Source organism: Sciurus carolinensis, chromosome 8, assembly GCF_902686445.1.
Source record: "Sciurus carolinensis chromosome 8, mSciCar1.2, whole genome shotgun sequence".
In the NCBI taxonomy this organism is placed as follows: domain Eukaryota; kingdom Metazoa; phylum Chordata; class Mammalia; order Rodentia; family Sciuridae; genus Sciurus; species Sciurus carolinensis.
Window position 1 is genome coordinate 105946328 of NC_062220.1, and position 19574 is coordinate 105965901.

General features: G+C 37.6%; 1 protein-coding gene across 1 annotated transcript in view; it reads left to right on the forward strand.

The window, feature by feature from the left end:
- Positions 1-19574, forward strand: part of Abca13 (ATP binding cassette subfamily A member 13) — a 475698-nt gene that overhangs the window by 295217 nt on the left and 160907 nt on the right. Inside the window, 4 exon segments of the mRNA XM_047562044.1 lie at positions 6203-6277; positions 9966-10084; positions 12108-12195; positions 18833-18941. Coding sequence (XP_047418000.1) covers positions 6203-6277; positions 9966-10084; positions 12108-12195; positions 18833-18941 — 391 coding nt within the window.

A 19574-nucleotide genomic window follows, 5' to 3' on the forward strand; every position in this document is an offset into this window, starting at 1 on the left:
TTCAACTTGTTGGCTTAGGATCAGACTTCCTTAACAGGACTCCCATAGCACAAGAAATAAAAGCAAGAATCAACAACTGGGATAGATTCAGACTAAAAAGCTTTCTCTCAGCAAAGGAAACTCTCAGTAATGTGAAGAGAGAGTCTACAGAGTGGGAGAATATCTTTGCCAACCATACCTCAGATAGAGCGCTAATTTCCAGAATCTATAAAGAACTCAAAAAACTCTACACGAAGAATACAAATAATCCAATCAACAAATGGGCTAAGGAAATGAACAGACACTTCACAGAAGAAGATGTACAAGCAATCAACAGATATATGAAAAAATGTTCAACATCTCTAGTAATAAGAGAAATGCAAATCAAAACTACCCTAAGATTCCATCTCACCCCATTTAGAATGGCGATTATCAAGAACACAAGCAACAATAGGTGTTGGCGAGGATGTGGGGACAAAGGTGCACTCATACATTGCTGGTGGGGCTGCAAATTAGTGCAGCCACTCTGGAAAGCAGTATGGAGATTCCTCAGAAATCTTGGAATGGAACCACCATTTGACCCAGCTATCCCACTCCTTGGCCTATACCCAAAGGACTTAAAATCAGCGTACTACAGAGATACAGGCACATAAATGTTTGTTGCTGCTCATTTCACCATAGCCAGATTGTGGAACCAACCTAGATGCCCTTCAGTTGATGAATGGATAAAGAAACCGTGGCATATATATACAATGGAATATTACTCAGCCATAAAGAATGATAAAATTATGGCATTTGCAGGCAAATGGATGAAATTGGATAATATCATGCTTAGTGAGATAAGCCAATCTCAAAAAACCAAAGGACGAATGATCTCCCTGATAAGCTGATGAGGACATATAATGGGTGGTGGGAGGGGTTAGCATTAGGTTTAGGGTTAGGGTTAAGGAGAGTGGCTAGAATGGAAGAAAGAATGACTGTATAGAGGGAAAAGAGGGGTGGGAGGGGTTGGAAGGGTGGGGGAGGAAGAAAAAATAACAGAATGAATCAAACAATATTACCCTATGTAAATTTATGATTACACAAATGGTATGCCTTGACTCCATGTACAGAGAAACAACATGTATCCCATTTTTATACAATAAAAAGGTATTACATATATAGTATATATTAACCATTATGTACTTTTAGAGAAAATGTATTCATATGAAAAGATTTATTATACATTTTTTTAAAATAAGAGACTTTTAAGTCAGTACACATATAAGTGAGAATATGTGGCAATTGTCTGTCTGTGCCTGACTTATTTCTATTTTTTCTTTTGACTCAATTCACTGAATGCTATATTCTGTAGTTCCGTAAATGTGGCTGCAAATGACAAAATTTCATTCTTCGTGGCTGAATAATATTACCTAGAGTATACATACACCACATATTTATCCATTAATCCACTGATGGAAACCTAGGTAGATTCCATGTCATAGAAGTAGGTAGTAGAATAGAGGTAAGGGTGAGGGGAGGAAGGAGAGAGGATGGTCAATGGGTACAGTGTGAAGTTGGGTACAAAGAATAAATTCCAATGTGATGATTAACAATAATTAATTGAATATTTCCAAATAGCTAGGAGAGAGTGTTTTGATTGTTCACAAAGAAACAATAAACATTTTAGATTAGGGATATGCTAATTTTCCTGATCTGATCATTACACATTGTATACGTGTGCTAGATTGTGACACCATGCATCATAAATGTGGATAGTTTTTACGTGTCAATTAAAAATTTAAAAACATTAAAAATAAAAATTCATTACATCAGTGTGTGAATTACTTTAAAGATAATTTCTGTAGTATTTGAAAATAATATAGAATTGACCTTCGTATAAAACCTTGATAAAATATGTCTTTCTTCCTAATAGTTCTTTCAGTCTTGTTTTTCTGAAATTTTATTTGTTGAAGACCTGCTATAAATAAAGTGCAGCTCTAAGAAATGAGATTAATAAAGAATATGGCCCTGGTCTCAAGGAATTTACAGTTCTGAATAGAACAAATGAGGCAAGTGATAAAAACCATAATGGTAAATTGAGTGCTGGAAGTGTGTTTTTAAAGTAATAAATACAGACATTCAGACAAGAATGCAGTATCTGCAATATGTTTTCTAATTTGTGATGACACATTTTGCCCATTAGTCATATTGGTAATTAGCTTGAGACTGAATAACTATTAATGGTCTCAGTATGGAAGAATTAATAGAAAATTAATTATGTTGCTACACTTTAGTCTTCTTTTGAAAAACAAAGTAATTTATTTAACTAGGGCTTTAGTGGTGATGTTTTGATTTCCCTTTCCTTTAATGAAACATGCAGGATATAAAATACATCTGCATTTGGGAAATTGAAACAACCCAGGGTCTCATGTGATCCAAACTTGGCCCAATGTGGCATTAAAGAAAGACCAGTTAGTAAAAAAAAATATCTTCTTTTTTTTCCTTTAGTCTCTCAGGAGGTAATAAAAACGTGGGATAAATGCTTCAAGGACAGCAGAACAATTCACAATTCTATTCAGATATCTATTTAACTTTCAGTTACTTTGCAAATATTTCAGTGGTCCTCCAAACTCTTGTCCTGCCTCTGCCCCAGAGTGCTGCCCCTCAGTCCAGCCTGCCCACCACCTTCATGGTATATCCCCCGCCCTATCTTCTGCCTTTCTGGGTTTATGTTATTTTTCTCTCTTTTCTTTGTGAAGTTCATGTAGCTGCCTTTAACTCATTCCTATCTTGTAACCATTTCTACCCATTTTCCTGGTTAGCATAGCAAAACGCTTTGAGCCTGTGCAGCTCTGGCATGCAAAGATACATAGAATAGTTACATTAATAATAATTTATGTCCATGTTATATAGTCAGTACTTGATTCACTGGGGTCCCAAATCAAAGCAAAAAGCTTTTCTTCAGTAAATTTCTTTCTGTAAGAATAAAATATTGGATTCAATGATATCCACATTTTTACCTTCCTGGCAGACGTTAGCAAGCACTTGATCATTAATCAGGGAAACGTTCTGAAATAATGGATGAGATTCTGTTCACGGATTGCTTTTCTATTGAGATACTCAGCACTGAGCATCATGTACAAAATTCTTATTTTGGACTGTGACTCTCACCTCCTCTCTCTACAGAAGGACAGTAAAGAGTTCCAGAAAAACTAACTATGGTATAAACCTGACCTAAAATAATTTTTACTCATAATTGTTGATGGTACATAGTTTACATTTTTGAAATGTTTTAAAGTTGCCAATTTTTAGAAGTAGAATGGTAGATGTATATAATTCGTTTCATTTTACAAGGCTCATCTCAGGTGGCACTTGGGTGATAAGTTGTCCTACTATTTCTGAGGCAAAATGGTCACTTTCCATACCCATTCTTGTTAGAGTTTTAATATGAAACAAATGTGCTAGTTAGAAAATCTTGTATTTCTATAAGATTTCAAAAGCCCATTGGGGAGATTTATAAGATATGTAAATTTATTGCCATAAATTTAAGAAAGCCATTACAATGACTAGATTGCAGAAATGTGACAAATTAACTCTGGCCTAATATCTGCAGTGCTCAGGACTATCTAGGAGGCTTGTTGACTTGAAAATGCTCAGGAGATGGGATCCTTGGAGCGTGGCATGAATGCTGACAGGTCTCCTCTAAGGTGCCTGTAACATTGGAAGAGGAGGTCAAGGTCATATGCATCAAGTGCGTATGTTAAGCATCAAAGGTTCAGGGTGGAAAACATACCACCCCAACCTAATTCTCACCTCCACCACTTATTAGCTGTGTGACTTGGGCATCTAACTGAACCTTTTTTTGCCTCTGTTGGCATCCATTTCCTCCTACCTCTATAGAAAGAAAGTCACTCACCTCTAAAACCAGGGTAGCCCCTGTGGAGTGCTTTTATGTGTTTTGTTATTTGACACCAGGGATTGAACCCAGGGGTTCATACCCAGTAAGCCACATTATCAACCCTTTTACTTTATCTTTTTTTTTTTTTTTTGAGACATGGTCTTACTATGTTGCTTAGGGCCTTGCTACATTGCTGAGGTTGGTCTTGAACTTGCAATTCTCCTGCCTCAGCCTCCTGAGTTGCTGGGATTGTATGCATTTGCCCCTGCCCCCAAGTGTAGAGTGCTTTGTGTCCTTTAGTCTCAGAATGCTACTTTCAAGAGAGGATGTCCTTATAGTATCTATCACTTTATATGAGATTTAAAATGCATGTTAGATTATTAAAAACTTGAAGCAGTCCTGTATTAGAAAGACCTATTTAATACAGCATTTCTAAACCTTAAAAGGACCAAGTGGCTTTATTCAAGACATTTATTATGGAACATCTTCACTGTAGGTGTGTCCTACAGAATGTGTTAGGCAAATACTTTGAATGTGTATTTAGATTCCAAAAATCTGTAAGGAAATTTACATAGAATCATCTAATTTCTAATATAGCATCCCTACTGTTTGTTCCTTGTAAGAGCTTCATAGTGAATCTTTGAACCAAAAAATATTGGACACTGAAAGATGCTCCAAAAACTAAAATATGTTCAGTCCTGCTATGGATCATCATGTAACTCTCATGGCAACACATTTTACTCTATTAAAGGGAGCTAGGGGAAGAATCATGATAGATTGATGGAGAAGAGGACTAACTACTTGAAGCTCTATTAGTATGTTTTCTGTTGCTGTAACTAAATACCCAAGACTGCATGTTTTATAAAGAAAAGAGACTTATTTAGATCACATTTCCAGACCTTCTTGAGCACGGTGCTGCTTGATTCTGGTGAGGGCTTCATGGCAATAGCATCACAATGGAAGGAGTGAATGTAGAAGAGATCATATGACAAATCAGGAAACAAGAAGGAGATTTGGTGATCAGGTCTGCTCTTTTTATAACAACCTGCCCTTTCAGGATCTAACTGGAGTTCCATCAGAACTCCATCGGTCCATTCCAAGGTTGGTGCCCCAGTGATCTAATTACATTCCATCAGTCCTCACTTTAAAAATTCCACTAACCCCCAGCACCCTCACACTCGGGGCCAAGCTTCCAGTACATAGTATTTACTACCCACCATCTGAGATGTGTATCTGAAGCAAAAAGGGCCGGCTGGATTTAAGAAATATAAACAGAATAATTTTTCAGAAAGCAATTATCAGATAAACAAATGGGATTAAATAATATACAACTCCCTTAGGTATTATTTCTATGTTAACTTTTAAGCCTTAAACTGAAGTCCCCATAAGGTATTCAGTCAAAGAAGTAGTACTAAAAAAGTCTTCAAATTATTTTTAGTATTTCAAAAGTTGCCTGGAAATTGTATTTACTAACCTAGTTATTAGAAACGTCAAGTTTCCTTTCATGACCTGTACTTTATCCTACTTGGCATTTTAATACTGAGTATCTCATGTCATAGCAACTCATCTGGGCAGAGAGCCTGAACTTGGAGCTCAGCAGGCCTGTCCTCCTGTGTGAGCTTGGGCCAGCTGCTTAACCTTTCTGGACTCCACTTATCCTTCCAAAGAGTGGACCTAAGAAAGTTTTGGTAAAGATATCTAACCAGTGCCCATAATTCAATAGAATTGTTTCCCAGTTTTTGAGTACTTAAAAATAAATCATTACTACAGTAAATCTTGATTTGTAAATGTTAGAAAAAAAAATTGGAAGTATGGAACCAGCAAAGATATAAAGTTACAGAGAAATTCTGGAGTACAAAAAAGTTTTTGAACCACCGTTGCCTATTGCTTTCATAACTGCTTCTGTTGCACAATCTTTCTTCAAAGTGAAGATGTAAAATCTGCTTTTCTGTAACTGATGATTAAATTAATGAGTCATTCTAAAGAAAGAAATTAAAAGTTCACTGTGTTTGTGCATTGCTTTTGGGTCCCTGGGATGAGTCAGGGAACCTCTGGACTTGCCACAAGCCCACAGCCCGGGTGAAAGCCCCAGGAGCCCTGGCAGTGCATGCAGAACAGGGAGCCAAGGTAGCATCGTGTCACATAATGGAAATACTGGCACTGTAATAAAACATTGTCATCAGATTAGCAGCTCATGCTGGGAAAACAAATGTCAGAGTTCTGCCTTCACGCTAGCAGGAGGTGATTATCTTGTGAACTGTGCTCTACTGTGACGGGACTCTCTTTTATGGAAATAAAATGACTTTGTAATCCAAAAGATCATTCCAATTCTCTCCTTTGTTCTTTAGGAAGAATTCTTCATGCTGGTCTAGGGATCCCTTCCCTCACCCAAAGTTCCAGGATTCATGTGGCTGCCTGGTAGGTTTCTGCCTTTTTTGATCTTTTTAAATAAAAACCTTAAGTGAAAAAATATGAGTTTACTCCATCTGTAAAATCTTCATTTTCATTATTCAAGCCCCTATGAATTTCTGGTTTGCTAGATTGGCTGTTTATACAAAAATTAAATAGACTCGACCCTGTCCCCTCATTCACTGCCCACTGCTCTTGGTCATGAAGTCATGAAGTCCCCATTGGCATTCATTAAGCAAGTGAATCTTCTTTAGTTATTAATAAAACCTAGAATGGGCCCTTGTGGGGTGATTTCCCTACACTTCCAGGCATGATGACATCAAGGTTCTCATCATATTTTTATCTGATTTCTGAGAGCTAGATATTAAAAATGAAGATACCACTTAGCATTTCAAATATGGCTGATTTACACACAAAAAATATGGAAGTCGATGTTCCACTATTGACGTGAAGGCCATAGCCGCCAAGTCTGAAGGAGAACAAATTGAAATCTATTTGGAAAATGAATTGGGACTCATCTTAAAGGAAATCTCAATGACTGATTAATAAAAGGCACCTGTTGTCTACAGTTGCCAAGTGAATGTGGCAAACCTGATTTACCTACAAAAAAGGAAAAGAAAAAAAAATCTGAATCGAGGATCTGTGAAGGAAACAGCCATGTGGAGAATGTGTTTTCCGGACTTTCTATTTGGTGGTCCATGAATGCATTCTTCTTAATAGTTTGGTGACTTAAGAAAGTTTGCTTTTGGAGGGCTTGTCCTGTTTTCTCCTCTCAGACAAAGCAACACAAGAGAGAGCAGTGACACAGGGCCCATAATGAACACTAAGTGTTGGTGGACCTGAAGGGCTCATGGACTTCTCCATGATTCCTTTTGGTCTTATGGTCTACAAGTCAGTTATGTTTGGTGTCCCTTTGCAGTAACCAGCTAGCTCAACAGTTTTTGTTCAGGTATTTGTTGTTGTTGTTCACAATTATTTGCCTTTCTCTGTTGTTTCTTCCATGTACTCATGACACTTCTAATGTTTCACACCATGCTCTTGTTCTCTTGATTTAATCCTTCTATTATATCAGTGGCTTTCTTTCTGTTTTTCTTCTTTCTTTTTTTTTTTTTAACCAACTTACCCAAAGTCTATTGGAATTAATTGGGTGTCAATGGTTAAAGGATAAATGAATAAATATCAGAGGCTTATGTTTATGTTCCTAAATCCATTCCCATTCACACAAACTGTAGGATTTTAGTAATATGTATACAAGAATGAAAGGTTTCATCTGAAAAATGTTCATAGTCAAATAATTTTCTGAAGTGCTGTTTACAGCAGGTCTGTTTGCTACAGCTCTTCAAGAAGCTATTAGAGGATAATGATAATGTGTGTTTGAATTGACAATAGAGAAAAGAAGTGTAGTGTTGTCTGCAAGTTGTTTAACCAATCTTTTTTTTTTTTTCTTTTGGTGTATACCAATCATTTTTTTGGTTTGTCCATATTCTTTGAGACTCACTTTGAAAAACACTGGTCCACCAATTAGAAATCAGAGTACCTCAACAGAGAGGGAGTTGAGGTGGGAATAATAAAGTCCCTAAGGAATGGGTGTCGCTCCTTGGGGTTGGTTACAAAGAGACATGCATGAAGGTACATGGAAGGTGGCCCATTTCCAAGGCCTGTTTTCAGGTCCTTAGTGATCCTGTTAAGCCAACTTAACCATCTTTGGCAGAGATCAAAATATTTCTCTCCTCTTAAATAATGTGGACCATTCAAAAGTCCTGGTTCCACAAGGATGTGCCTGTTTTCCCATGTTTTAATGCATCATGGCTCTCCTAAACCTACAAAAAAACTCCAAGGTACTTCTTGTTCTCATTCTTTGGAATGGACACCACTAGGAAGGCTCTCAGTTAATGGGAACCAAGCAAGCTCTAGAGAACAATCAGGAAGTTTTAGGACCCTAGCTATTTTGAATAACATCAACAAGGTGAACAACAACATACAGTCAGGAATCTATATGGCTTATGTGTGGTGAGTGGAGGGGGTATTTTTTTTCCTGTGGCTTCTGTAACAAATTGCCGTCCACAGGGTTACTGGGCAACACACACACACACAAACACACACATACAGATTTATTCTCACACAGTTCTGGAGACCACAAGCCTGAGATCAGTATCAGAATTATTTCAGTCTAAAGTTTGAAGTCAAGGAGGCTTTAGAGAAGAATGTATAACTTGACTCTTTCAGCTCCTGCTGGCTTCTGGTATTCATTGTCTTGTGGCCACATGATGACAATCTCATGGTCACATGAAAGGTTGTCATATTAATCTGTGAGTTAGATAATTGGGTTTGGTTGAATTATGTAGCTGTATATTCTATTTTTTTTGACAAGTAGAAGTTGTATTTCTTGTGATGTAGAACATGATGTTCTGATATATGTGTACATTGTGGAATGGCTAAGTCAAGCTATTCCTGAAAGAACACGTAATTAAATAGATTAACTTAGCAATTCCACACTGGATCGCCTTTCTTGTTTTTGAGGGGTTGAGAACAATTAAAATCTATTCTTCAGCAGTTTTCAAGTATGCAGTCTATTGTTTTCAACTGTAGTCCCCATATTGTACACTAGGTCTCTTAAACTCATTCCTCTTATTTAATTTAATTAATGTTTTGTGTGCTTTGGCCAACGTTTCTTCATTTCCTGCTAGTTCCTTCCTCCAGTCTCTGGAAAACACCATTTTACCCTCTATCTCTTTAACTTCAACCCTTTTAGATTCCACATATAAGTGAAAATTTGGCTGGACTACAATTTACAACAATTCTTCTTCTTAGTGTCTTTCCTCAAGACTTTTCATCAAGAACCTAAAAGAAGTATCTTGAGCATATATAACCCTTCTTACTTTTTTTATAGTTCTTTTGTGTATTGATGAAACTAATGACAAACCCTGCACAGGTAGGGCTGCATTTATTTCCATCTTGCAAATAAACAAACTAGTTTACAAAGCTGGGTTTTTTTTTTTTTTTTTTTTTTTGCGGTGCTGGGGATCGAATGCAGGGCCTTGTGCTTGCGAGGCAAGCTACCAACTGAGCTATATCCCCAGCTCCATAAAGCTGGAATGAAAGACTAAGAGACAATCATTTTCTATTTCCATATATTATCATCTCCCAAATTGGAAGCGAAGTTCACATAGTCGGAACTCGTCTGCGTCACGATACCTCGCGGTGACCACTGCCTCCCACCTCGTTTGGTGGTCATTTCATGATTCATACGTGGTGTTAGCACTCTAGTGAGCTGCCAGGAAAAAACTGTTTGAATTCTACTTTAGACACTTATGAAAGAAGCACAAGGCTTTGAATTCTCCTGCTTATCTTCCTCCCACTAGTTACCTTTGACTCTCTTTCAGGTTCATCAAACACAAGATCACCCCAGTGAAAACATCTCTCCCTTTTTAGTTCTTACAAATCTGCTCAAACTTTTGTACAGAAAAGGATTTGAAGTTCTCAGATATAATTGACTGCACAGGTTGCAGAGGATTTTTGGCACAATTCTCAAATATAGGAGACTCTTACGGAGATTTTAGGAATCAGAATGTATAAAGGCTGAAGATAATTGATTAAAAACCCAAAGATAGAAAAAGTCACAATTTAAAACAATGGTGGTAACCTGGTTGGTGGGTTATGGAAACATTTCTATTTTATCTTTTGAAAATTATTACAGAAGTGTCCAAATGGAAGTGCTGGGGCTCCTTACCTGACTAACTGCCTGGGCCACACCCTGCTCAATCTCTCAGGCTTCAATGTGGAGGAGTATTTGCTGATGCCATCTGAGAAACCAAGGTGTGTTGAAACTGTCCCTGGATCTTTTCTGTTGTTTTTGAATTACAGTCCTCCTCCATATATATGGGAAATTGATTCTAGCAACCCTGAAGACATCAAAGTTCACAGAAGCTCAAGTCTCCTGTGTAAAATGAATAGTACTTGCATATAATCTGCATATATTCTCTTTATACTTTAAATCATCTTTAGATTACTTACAACTGATATAATATAAATTGTACCTAAATATAAATTCCACCTAAATAATTGTTATGCTGTATTGTTTATAGAGTAATGATAAGAAATAGAAGTTTGTACATGTTTAGTACATAGCAATTTTTTTTCCTATGTGTTTTTCCATCCATGGTTGGTTGAATCCATGTTTAGGGGACCCAAGGTTATAGAGTGCCAACTGTGCTTTGGAAAACCTATTGTTTCAAATGTTAATGTTCACAAAAATCTCAAAAGTCTGATACTCACCTTGGTGTTCATAAAAATTCCAAAGACATGCTGTGGGCCTTAATCAGATTCCTCACTGCTGACTTTCAGTCTTTGAAGCATTGGGGGAAATCATATCAATTGAGATTCCATCAGGGGTAGAGACTGGGGAGCCAGCAGCGATTTTACTGCTTTAGGGAATTCAAGCAGATGAGTTAACAGCATAATGAAATAATGGTCTCTTTTTGAGAATTCCCTGTACTTTGCCGCATCCAGTATGGGCACCTGGGTACAAATGATACCTAAAAATTCCTATGGGTGATTTTTTAGAAAGCTTTTGGTTTGTGCTGATTTTCCTTGAGCCTGAGGAGGTGAATCCAGATAAGGGGGCAGCTGGGGCAGGAATGGATACTTCTCATTGTTTTTAAAACTCAGAAACATTTACCTTGCTCTCAAATTTCCTAAGCCTGCCAAACATAATACATTGTTTCATATAGGTGGGCATCCCATAGATGGACCACATTGCCTGGGATACCCAAGGCCCTCTGTCTCCTCTTTGCCTTTGCCAGACCAGCATGTCCTCACTGACCTTTTCAACCCCAATGCTTTTTAACTGTGCCTCTCCTGCTTCCCCACCTTCTAGAGTCTTTAAAAATGTCATATAATCTCCAGCTTCCTTTTCTAACCCTGATGATTAATTTTTTAATGGTAAGAACTTTTGTGCCTAGAACTTAGAATAGTATCTGGCATATCAAAGGTGCTCAGTGGGTGTATGTTGAATAAATGAATGAGTGAATTCAACTGAGCCAGGTAGGAATGTATTCCTATTCCTTTGCCTCAATTTTTGTAGCAAGTAGAAGTGCCATGTATAGGACTGTCCTCCAGTTTCCTTCTATCTAGAGAGTGGGAGACAATATTTAATACATGCCTTTATTTCTAATGTCAGTTATTTTTAAAATTTAATAAAGGCCAGATACCATGCAGCCCATGGAGATAACAGAAATTAAAGCTATAATTCCCACCCAGGAAAAATTCACAGAACTACATGAAAGATAAGCTAGTAAGTAAAGGAATAAAACCAAGGGTGGTAATTGATACAATCTACAGGAATGTAGGGTACTGGGTGAATTCAAGAGAGGACTAGTTCATGTAACTCTGGTACTCAGATGCCTTCCTGACTCAGGTGAGATGTTAGTGGAGAATGAGAGGAACAAACCAGGGTGGCTGCACTATCATGATGGCCCAAGTAATCTTGAATAGTGGGCTTGTTGGGGAAATGATCTTGATTAAAATGAAGTGCTGATGATCCTACCATGTGCTTACATGGCATTTCCCAGTAAAGTGGTAAGTTCTGATCAATATACTCGCTAATGTGGTCAGCTTCATCCAGTTCTACTCTATAAACAGTGTCCTCCTGGGATGCTGGGATTGGGAGTCACTTCTGTAAGCATGAGCCTTGGGCTGTGTGGTTGGTCATTCTTCAGACCAGAGATGTTCAGCTGGCTACTCTCCTAAGACCTCCATACTTAGCTTGATTGGTAACAAAACACCCTCTGTTCCTGGTGCCCACTGATTGGGGCACTAACACCATGTTTACTGTTAACAGGCTTGGAGGTTGGTCTTTTGGAGTACAAGACCCCAGTGAAGTTCAGGACATGAATGCAAGCATGTCGAAACCAAGAACTCTGGCAAAGGTAATTGTTTTTTTTTTTTTTTTGTCTTTTCTTTCTAGCTTTAGAAAGCATTTAGGAAAATTAAAAATCCAAACGTATTTTTGAGCTTGAAGTAGTGGGGGCTGTATCAAATTCTAGTGCTTTATACTGAGTATTAAGAATAATTGTATTTAGGGACTGGGGTTGTAACTCAGTAGTAGAGAGCTTGCCTAGCATTTGTGAGTCACTGGGTTTGATTCTCAGCACTACATATAAATAAATGATTAAAATAAAGGTCTATCAACATCTAAAAAATTGTTCAAAAGAATTGTTGTACGTAAACATTTCCTTGAAAGAGGGAATGAAATTTTGTGCTTTAGTTTGTGTGGAAATAGAGTAAATAGATTCCTCCTGCTTTTTGTTAAGACAGAACTTCACATAATAAGACTGAAACAAATGGGAAAATAATCTATTTTTAAAGATATCATAGTTGTGATAAGTAGAAATGTCACTACTGTCCCAGTGGCCAAAGAATTCTTCCATGCATGAACTTTAATTCCTCATCTTCCAGAAGGTTGATGGATACAGAGGTGACATTGAGAAATCAGCAAATAGACAGGACAGCTCATAGGACCCATAGATTTTCAAGCCCTGGCAGGAATATCCTATTAATTAGGAATACTCTTCTTGGGAATACAGAAAACAGGTGGCAAGATTTGCCAGGTGTGAGAAACTGGGATCAAAGAACATACTTTTATCCAAAAATAGGAATACAGAATTGGTGAATAATATAGATTTTTCTAAGAAATAAAAACAACACCACAATATTGAACTGGGGAAAAGCTGAAAGAACTAGTTTTGGTCTTCATGATTAGGGAAATAGTATGGTGTTCTACTGAGAGAAAAATTGGAAAAAAGTAGATTGTGGAAAGAAAGTAAGTCCACTGCAAGAGAATACTTTTGAGTTTGTGTTAGGACATCAGTGTAGAAATGACCAAAAGTCATTCATTTCTATCATGTGGGTATTGCATCTGCATATCATTTTAACATAGAACTAATGAAACTGATAATCTTCCCAGAAGATACCCTCTCTACTCCATAGCAGGGAACCTGGAAAAGCACATCAAAATTAGTACCTGTGCAAATGAAGGTTCCCTCAGAGGAATAAAGTCTCCTCACATACACTTAACAGCGTAATCCCTGATGAAAATGCTAATAGTCACGCTTTGAATATAATCCCTAAAGAAAATTCTAAGTCATAGTGTGGTTGGCTCAGAAATGCCTTCTTCAGCAAGGGATCTTTTTTTCCCCCTTTTTAAAGGCAACATACATGAGGCAACTTATAGCTCAGTGTGAAAATATCATCATGCATAACTTGTTAGATACCCTGAAATACATTTGCTGGCATAGATTGGAATATGTGTAGCCATTATTAAAACATGCCTGATTTGTAGAAGGAATCTGTTTCTTTCATCTAAGAATATTTTTGCTTTTTAATCACTTCAAATCCAGACCCACCTAGTAAGTGGTTGTGTCTTTGCATTTGGTGGTCAGGGGCCACTAATTCATGTGTTTCCCGACACCTGTTCTGTTTCATCTTGTTTTCATTGGTCTTCCTGCACTGGCATGCTTGAATGGAGACTTCTGGAGTTTTTAATGTTGTCTGACATGTTCTTTGCCAGACACAAGCATGCAAATGAGTTGTATCTGGCTCTTTGGGGAATGAGCTTCTTTCCAGGGTGGCAAGGAACTGATATTGCAGTGAGGTGTGAAGGGTAGTCTGTTATCTGAAATACTCACTGGAGGCTGGTGGTGACTGATGTCATATCAAATGATTACATTAACCTTTCAGTAATTAATGACCAGCCAGCCTTTTCCTTCAGCCTCTAGGCTACATTGTTAATAGATGATATGATTTTCACAGTCCTTGTGAAGGAAAAATAGATAATTTGTGTATGAATGTTCTTGATGAATATTCTTTTTTTTTCCAATTATGCTTAGGTTTATTATACTGCAACTTGTGTTTACATAGTATGCTATATCTTTTTTTAAAATTCATTTTTATTATAAACAAATGGAATGCATCTTGTTTCTCTGTTTGTATATGAAGTAGAGGCATACCGTTTTTGTAATCATACATTTATCTAGAGTAATAGTTTTTGATTCATTCTGTTACTTTTTTTCTTCCCCCCAACCCCTCCCACGCCTTCCACCCCTCTTATCCCTCTATACAGTCCCTCCTTCCTCCATTTGATGAATGTTCTTGATTCATTACACTGTAGAATGTCTCTCAGGCAAACGTTCCATGGGTTATGAGTTATTCACTCACATTTTGAGTGTTTAGTTTTTTTAATCAAAATACTCTTTAGAACATATATATTTCTCATAAAAAGGCCAGATGCTTAATAAGTGGATGATGACACATAATGGGGGGTGGGAGGGGTTAGTGTTAGGGTTAGAGTTAGGGTTAGGGAGGGGGGCAAGAATGGAGGAAGGAAGGAGTGTATAGAGGGAAAAGAGGGGTGGGAGGGGTGGAGGGAAGGGAAAAAAATAACAGAATGAATCAAACAACATTACCCTATGTAAATTAATGATTACACAAATGGTATGCCTTTATACCATGTACAAACAGAGAAACAACATGTATTCCATTTGTTTACAATAAAAAAAAAGGCCAGATGCTTTGCCTATCTTGTTTTTTTTTCCCCCATATATTCTGTTCTTCTTTTCATGCATGTGAATATCCCCTGAGTGATTTTCTTTTCTTACTTCTGCTTAGTTACTTTTCTGAGGAGCCATTGCTCAGGACTCCTGAGATGAAAGGTCTACTTTTTTTTTTTTTTTTTTATTGTAAACAAATGGGATACATGTTGTTTCTCTGTTTGTACATGGCGTAAAGGCATACCATTTGTGTAATCATAAATTTACATAGGGTAATGTTGTTTGATTCATTCAGCTATTTTTTCCCTTCCCCCCACCCCTCCCACCCCTCTTTTCCCTCTATACAGTCCTTCTTTCCTCCATTCTTACCCCCCTCCCTAACCCTAACTCTAACCCTAACACTAACCCCTTCCACCCCCCATTATGTGTCATCATCCACTTATTAGCGATATCATTCGTCCTTTGGTTTTTTGAGATTGGCTTATCTCACTTGAAAGGTCTACTTTGAGGTGGCATAATATGTTCCTAAAAGCAATTTAACTTCCTCTTTCACTCATCAGACATTACAACTACCTGATTTGGGGGCCAGCAGGGAAGCAAATCCAACAACTTATTTCCAGAACACAGTCCAGTTTTAGAAAACTGTTCTTTGGAGGAAAAAAGAAAAAGCAAGAAAAGCTCTTTCATTGAATGAGTCCAAATCCTACATGCTAATTTTAAATTCACCATATAGTATGCAATTCTTAAAGAATCTATAAAACACTCTCAAGTAAAGTCAGTGCATGGAAGAATATATATAGGGTCTCAAGAACATTTTAAGCCCAATTCCTTGAAACTCTGTGAATCAATCATTTATTGCCAAAATTATGCTATAAACAGTCACAAACCATCAGCAGCACACTTGCACTTACTGGGTTGGGTCACTATGGGCTTTCTTGGCAGAGACTTGGTGCCCCAGCTGTGGGAGGTTCCTTAGCCGGACTCTGGTTCAGCCTCCTGAGAATCTTCCCCAGTCCATCATTGTCATCCTTAGCTCTACTCCTTGCCGAATGCTTCCTCTCCATCTCCCTCCGTGACTACATGTGAAGAGGATATTTGTAACTGCATTTGAGCAAGGTTTCATCTTACCTGTAGAAAGCTGGACTGTAGAGCCTATTTGCCCTTTGCTTTGAGTTCAGCCTGATAGTATTTCTTGATATGGTTCCCTGCAAAGCACTCTAGGCTGCCTATTTATGTAATTAAGGTCCACAAGCCACTTCCTTGATTCTTGTTGAAATAGGCTGCTCTTTCTAAAATGAAATTTGGGAATATCAAGGTACTAGGGAGCAACACCTCCTAAGTTTCATGCTCTTTTGGCCCCCTGAGCATGTCCTTAAGCCCCATTATTCTTTCAGTGGTCTTAAACAAAGTTCCCACTGCCATACCCTTAATCTTTATTCTGAAGTCATATATTTTGACATTTTGCCTAGAAATCTCCAATAAAAGTTTGTTGGGCATAATTTCTCCTATTTTCAAAGTTACCACAGGTGACAATTTTGCCAAATGCTTTGACACTATGTAATGTGAACCGCCCCTATATGGTCACTTATTTAAAGAAGTTTTCTTGCCAGTTATTTTTCCAGAATTCCTACCAGTTTTCTCATCTCTTTCCAAACTCTCCCCTAAGTGTTTTTATAATTTTTAATTTTTTAAATTTCGTGGTCCTGGCAATTGAACCCAGGAGTACCTTACCATTGAACTACACCAGCAGTCCTTTTTATTTTTTATTTTGAATCCGGGTCTCACTAAGTTACCTGGATTGACCTCAAATTTGTGATCCTCCTCCCTCAACCTCCTGAGTCACTGGTATTACAGGTTGCTGGGATTATAGATGCAGGCCACCAATCTTAGCCTCTACATATCTTTAGCTCGCTTACTTGCTGCTGTTTTTGTTACATCAACACCCCTCCCAGTGCTAATTATTCTATCAACTATCTTTTGTCACAATAATGCTGTATAACAACGATTACCAACTTCAGAGACCTGAAAAACAGACATTTCTTAGCTGATGAATCTGGGAGATTCTGCTCATTTAGGCCAGGTCAGGCTGATCTTGTCTAGGAATGAACATGTGTCTGGTTGACTGGCTGTTTTCTTGAGCTGCAATGATGGTGAATGTTTTAATTTAGGATCTTTAAGATGGAGAGCATCCCTTTTGTGATTAGAGGAGACACAACATGGAAAAAAGATTTTATTACTTACAGGTCTTGGGGAGTTCCCTGCATGCCCAGAGGACACATGCGTAAACATCAGGGAGTGGAGAGGTGGGGCAGGGGCATGGGCCGGTGCCTTTGTTGGGTCCGTGGTATTAACCAAACAGGTTTCCTACAGAGGGTTTTAACTGGTGGGTTTAAAGTAAGCAGGCACAAATTCTAGGAGGTCACATTGTCACTGAAAAATGGTCACTGTGGCATATTTGCCCCATTCATAGGAGGATGTGAGACTCAGGTCTTCAGTCAGAGAGACTGTATCTCCTTGATTTGTCTTGTTCCATAGGGAAATAGGCACCAGAAGGAAGAGTTTAAGGTAGACATCTGGATCAACCGTGTTGAGGAAGTGGGAGGAGGTGAGAACTGAAATCAGTGTCGAGGTTGACAGAGCCTTGTTTCTGGCCTGAAAAGGTCCCACTATATTCAAAGTGAGGCAACTTAAAATTATAGAAATTCACTAGAGTATGTGTGTGGGGTGCTCATCAATGCCCCTGTGTCTTACCTTTAGTGGATCCACTAAAGGATTCACATTTTGTTCTCCTTTGCAGAATTGTAGGTTTAAATTGCTTTAGGTATTTTTTTGGAATCTCACATAAACCCACACTTGTTAGTCATAGCCTTGAAATCTCAGAGTGTCCTGGGTTCTGTGATTAGTAGGTCTCAAGCTGCAGTCCTTCTCCTTGGAGTTTAAAAGATGATGGGCAAGGATTATTCTATAAACTTAATAAAATATTTGAACAAGGAACTTAGAAATGTGAAAGAGATGAGCAGGTCTGTTTTTTGAATTGCTTGTGATATGGACTGAGAGAGAGTTAGGGAACATTGTCTTGTGTAGCAGGATGTATTTTGTTTGTTTGTTAATGACATGAGCAATACTTAATTATTCAGCTGTTCCTATGAACACAATAGCTGCCATTCAGGATCTCACTTTAAAAATATTTGGGTTGGCAGATCAGTGACTTGAGGTTGGGTTCTTAACTTTGCATAAACTTCTGTGGAAAACTTAGACAATTTTTCTGAGAGTTAACTTTCTGTGGGGTAGATTTAATTCTTCAAAATGATTTGTTACAAAAGACAGGATTGGCTAGAGAAATGAGCTCTTCATTCACTTGAATTAAGATCCATATGTGCTGGTTGATTCTTTATGTTTCTTGAAGTTACTATGCTTTCCAGACCAAGCATACATTTTTCATTAAAATATTGATATCTTGAAATATAAGCAGTGATAGTTTGATTAGTATTTTTTATGATACTTATTATGCCAACTTTAATAACACCATCTTTCTCTTTTTTTCTCCTCAACTTTCTCCTATTCAACAGGCATGCGGCTTTATTCTCCATGCTCAGCAAATGTTCAATTCAATTTATTTTGAGAAATAATGTTCCGCATTCAGTTATTAATTTGAAAGTAATCATTTTTTCTGATCATCTTCCACGCTTTTAATTTGCAGGTCAAATTTCATTAGCTTACCAACTGAGAAAGAAAAAAATGATGGGCTTCAGTTCCTTTTTCCCTGTGAGACCATAATTATAGAGAAACATTCACATTTGTTCTGGGGAAAATTAATCTATTTTTAGCTGTAAATTATATGCTTGAGATAAATATAAAATTAGCAGACTAGAATTGACTGCTCACTGTCAGCCACGCAGGGACATTACTTTGAGTCCTGCATTCAGGTGCTGTTGAAGCTAATTGACACATGCATTCCTGGGCCCCAGAATAGACTTAAAGAATGATTTCATGTCATTAAATTTTCTTTCTCTTTTAGGTGTGGTATAATCAGAAGGGTTTTCACTCCCTACCCTCCTACTTAAATCATCTAAACAACCTTATTTTGTGGCGACACTTACCCCCTGCTGTGGACTGGAGACAATACGGTAATGTTATTTTCATGTGTTTTAAGACTCTTTTGCAGAGATCAATATTTTTTTTAAAATGACAGAAACAGTAAAGATTTTGAATAAAAAAGTGAAGTGCAGTGGGGAGGTCTCCAGCATCAGCCAACACATGTGTAAAGATACGCAATTTGCTGGACCTTTCTGCTTTTGTGTGTGTGTCATGAAATGTTGAACCTTCTTGAAACTGTGATCTCTTCTGAGATATGAGGAGAGCCAAAGGTGACTTGAGAGTTGTCCTTTCAAATGATTCTGTAACTTTCACATCTTACAGAAGCAAGGATGAGTTCTCTTTTTAAGGACACTATTGTATGGAATTTTGCAAAACAGAATACTGTCCACCCCTCTGTTTTATCACTGGGAAGGAGATTTATTATGGGCCCTCCACTCATCAATTTTCTATGCTGATCACTGACTGATTACTTATGCTTTCTTATTTTGGTAAATGACACAGATCCATTTCTGGAATCTGGAGTTAATTTATTGGTTTAAGAGTATATTGGCTTTACTTGAATAGATAAAACTGTAATTTATCAAGTTAATTCAGTTTCTTTGAAAAAAACAGGAAGGAGAGAAATAGGATGTATAAGCAAGATGGGCCATATCCATCATAAT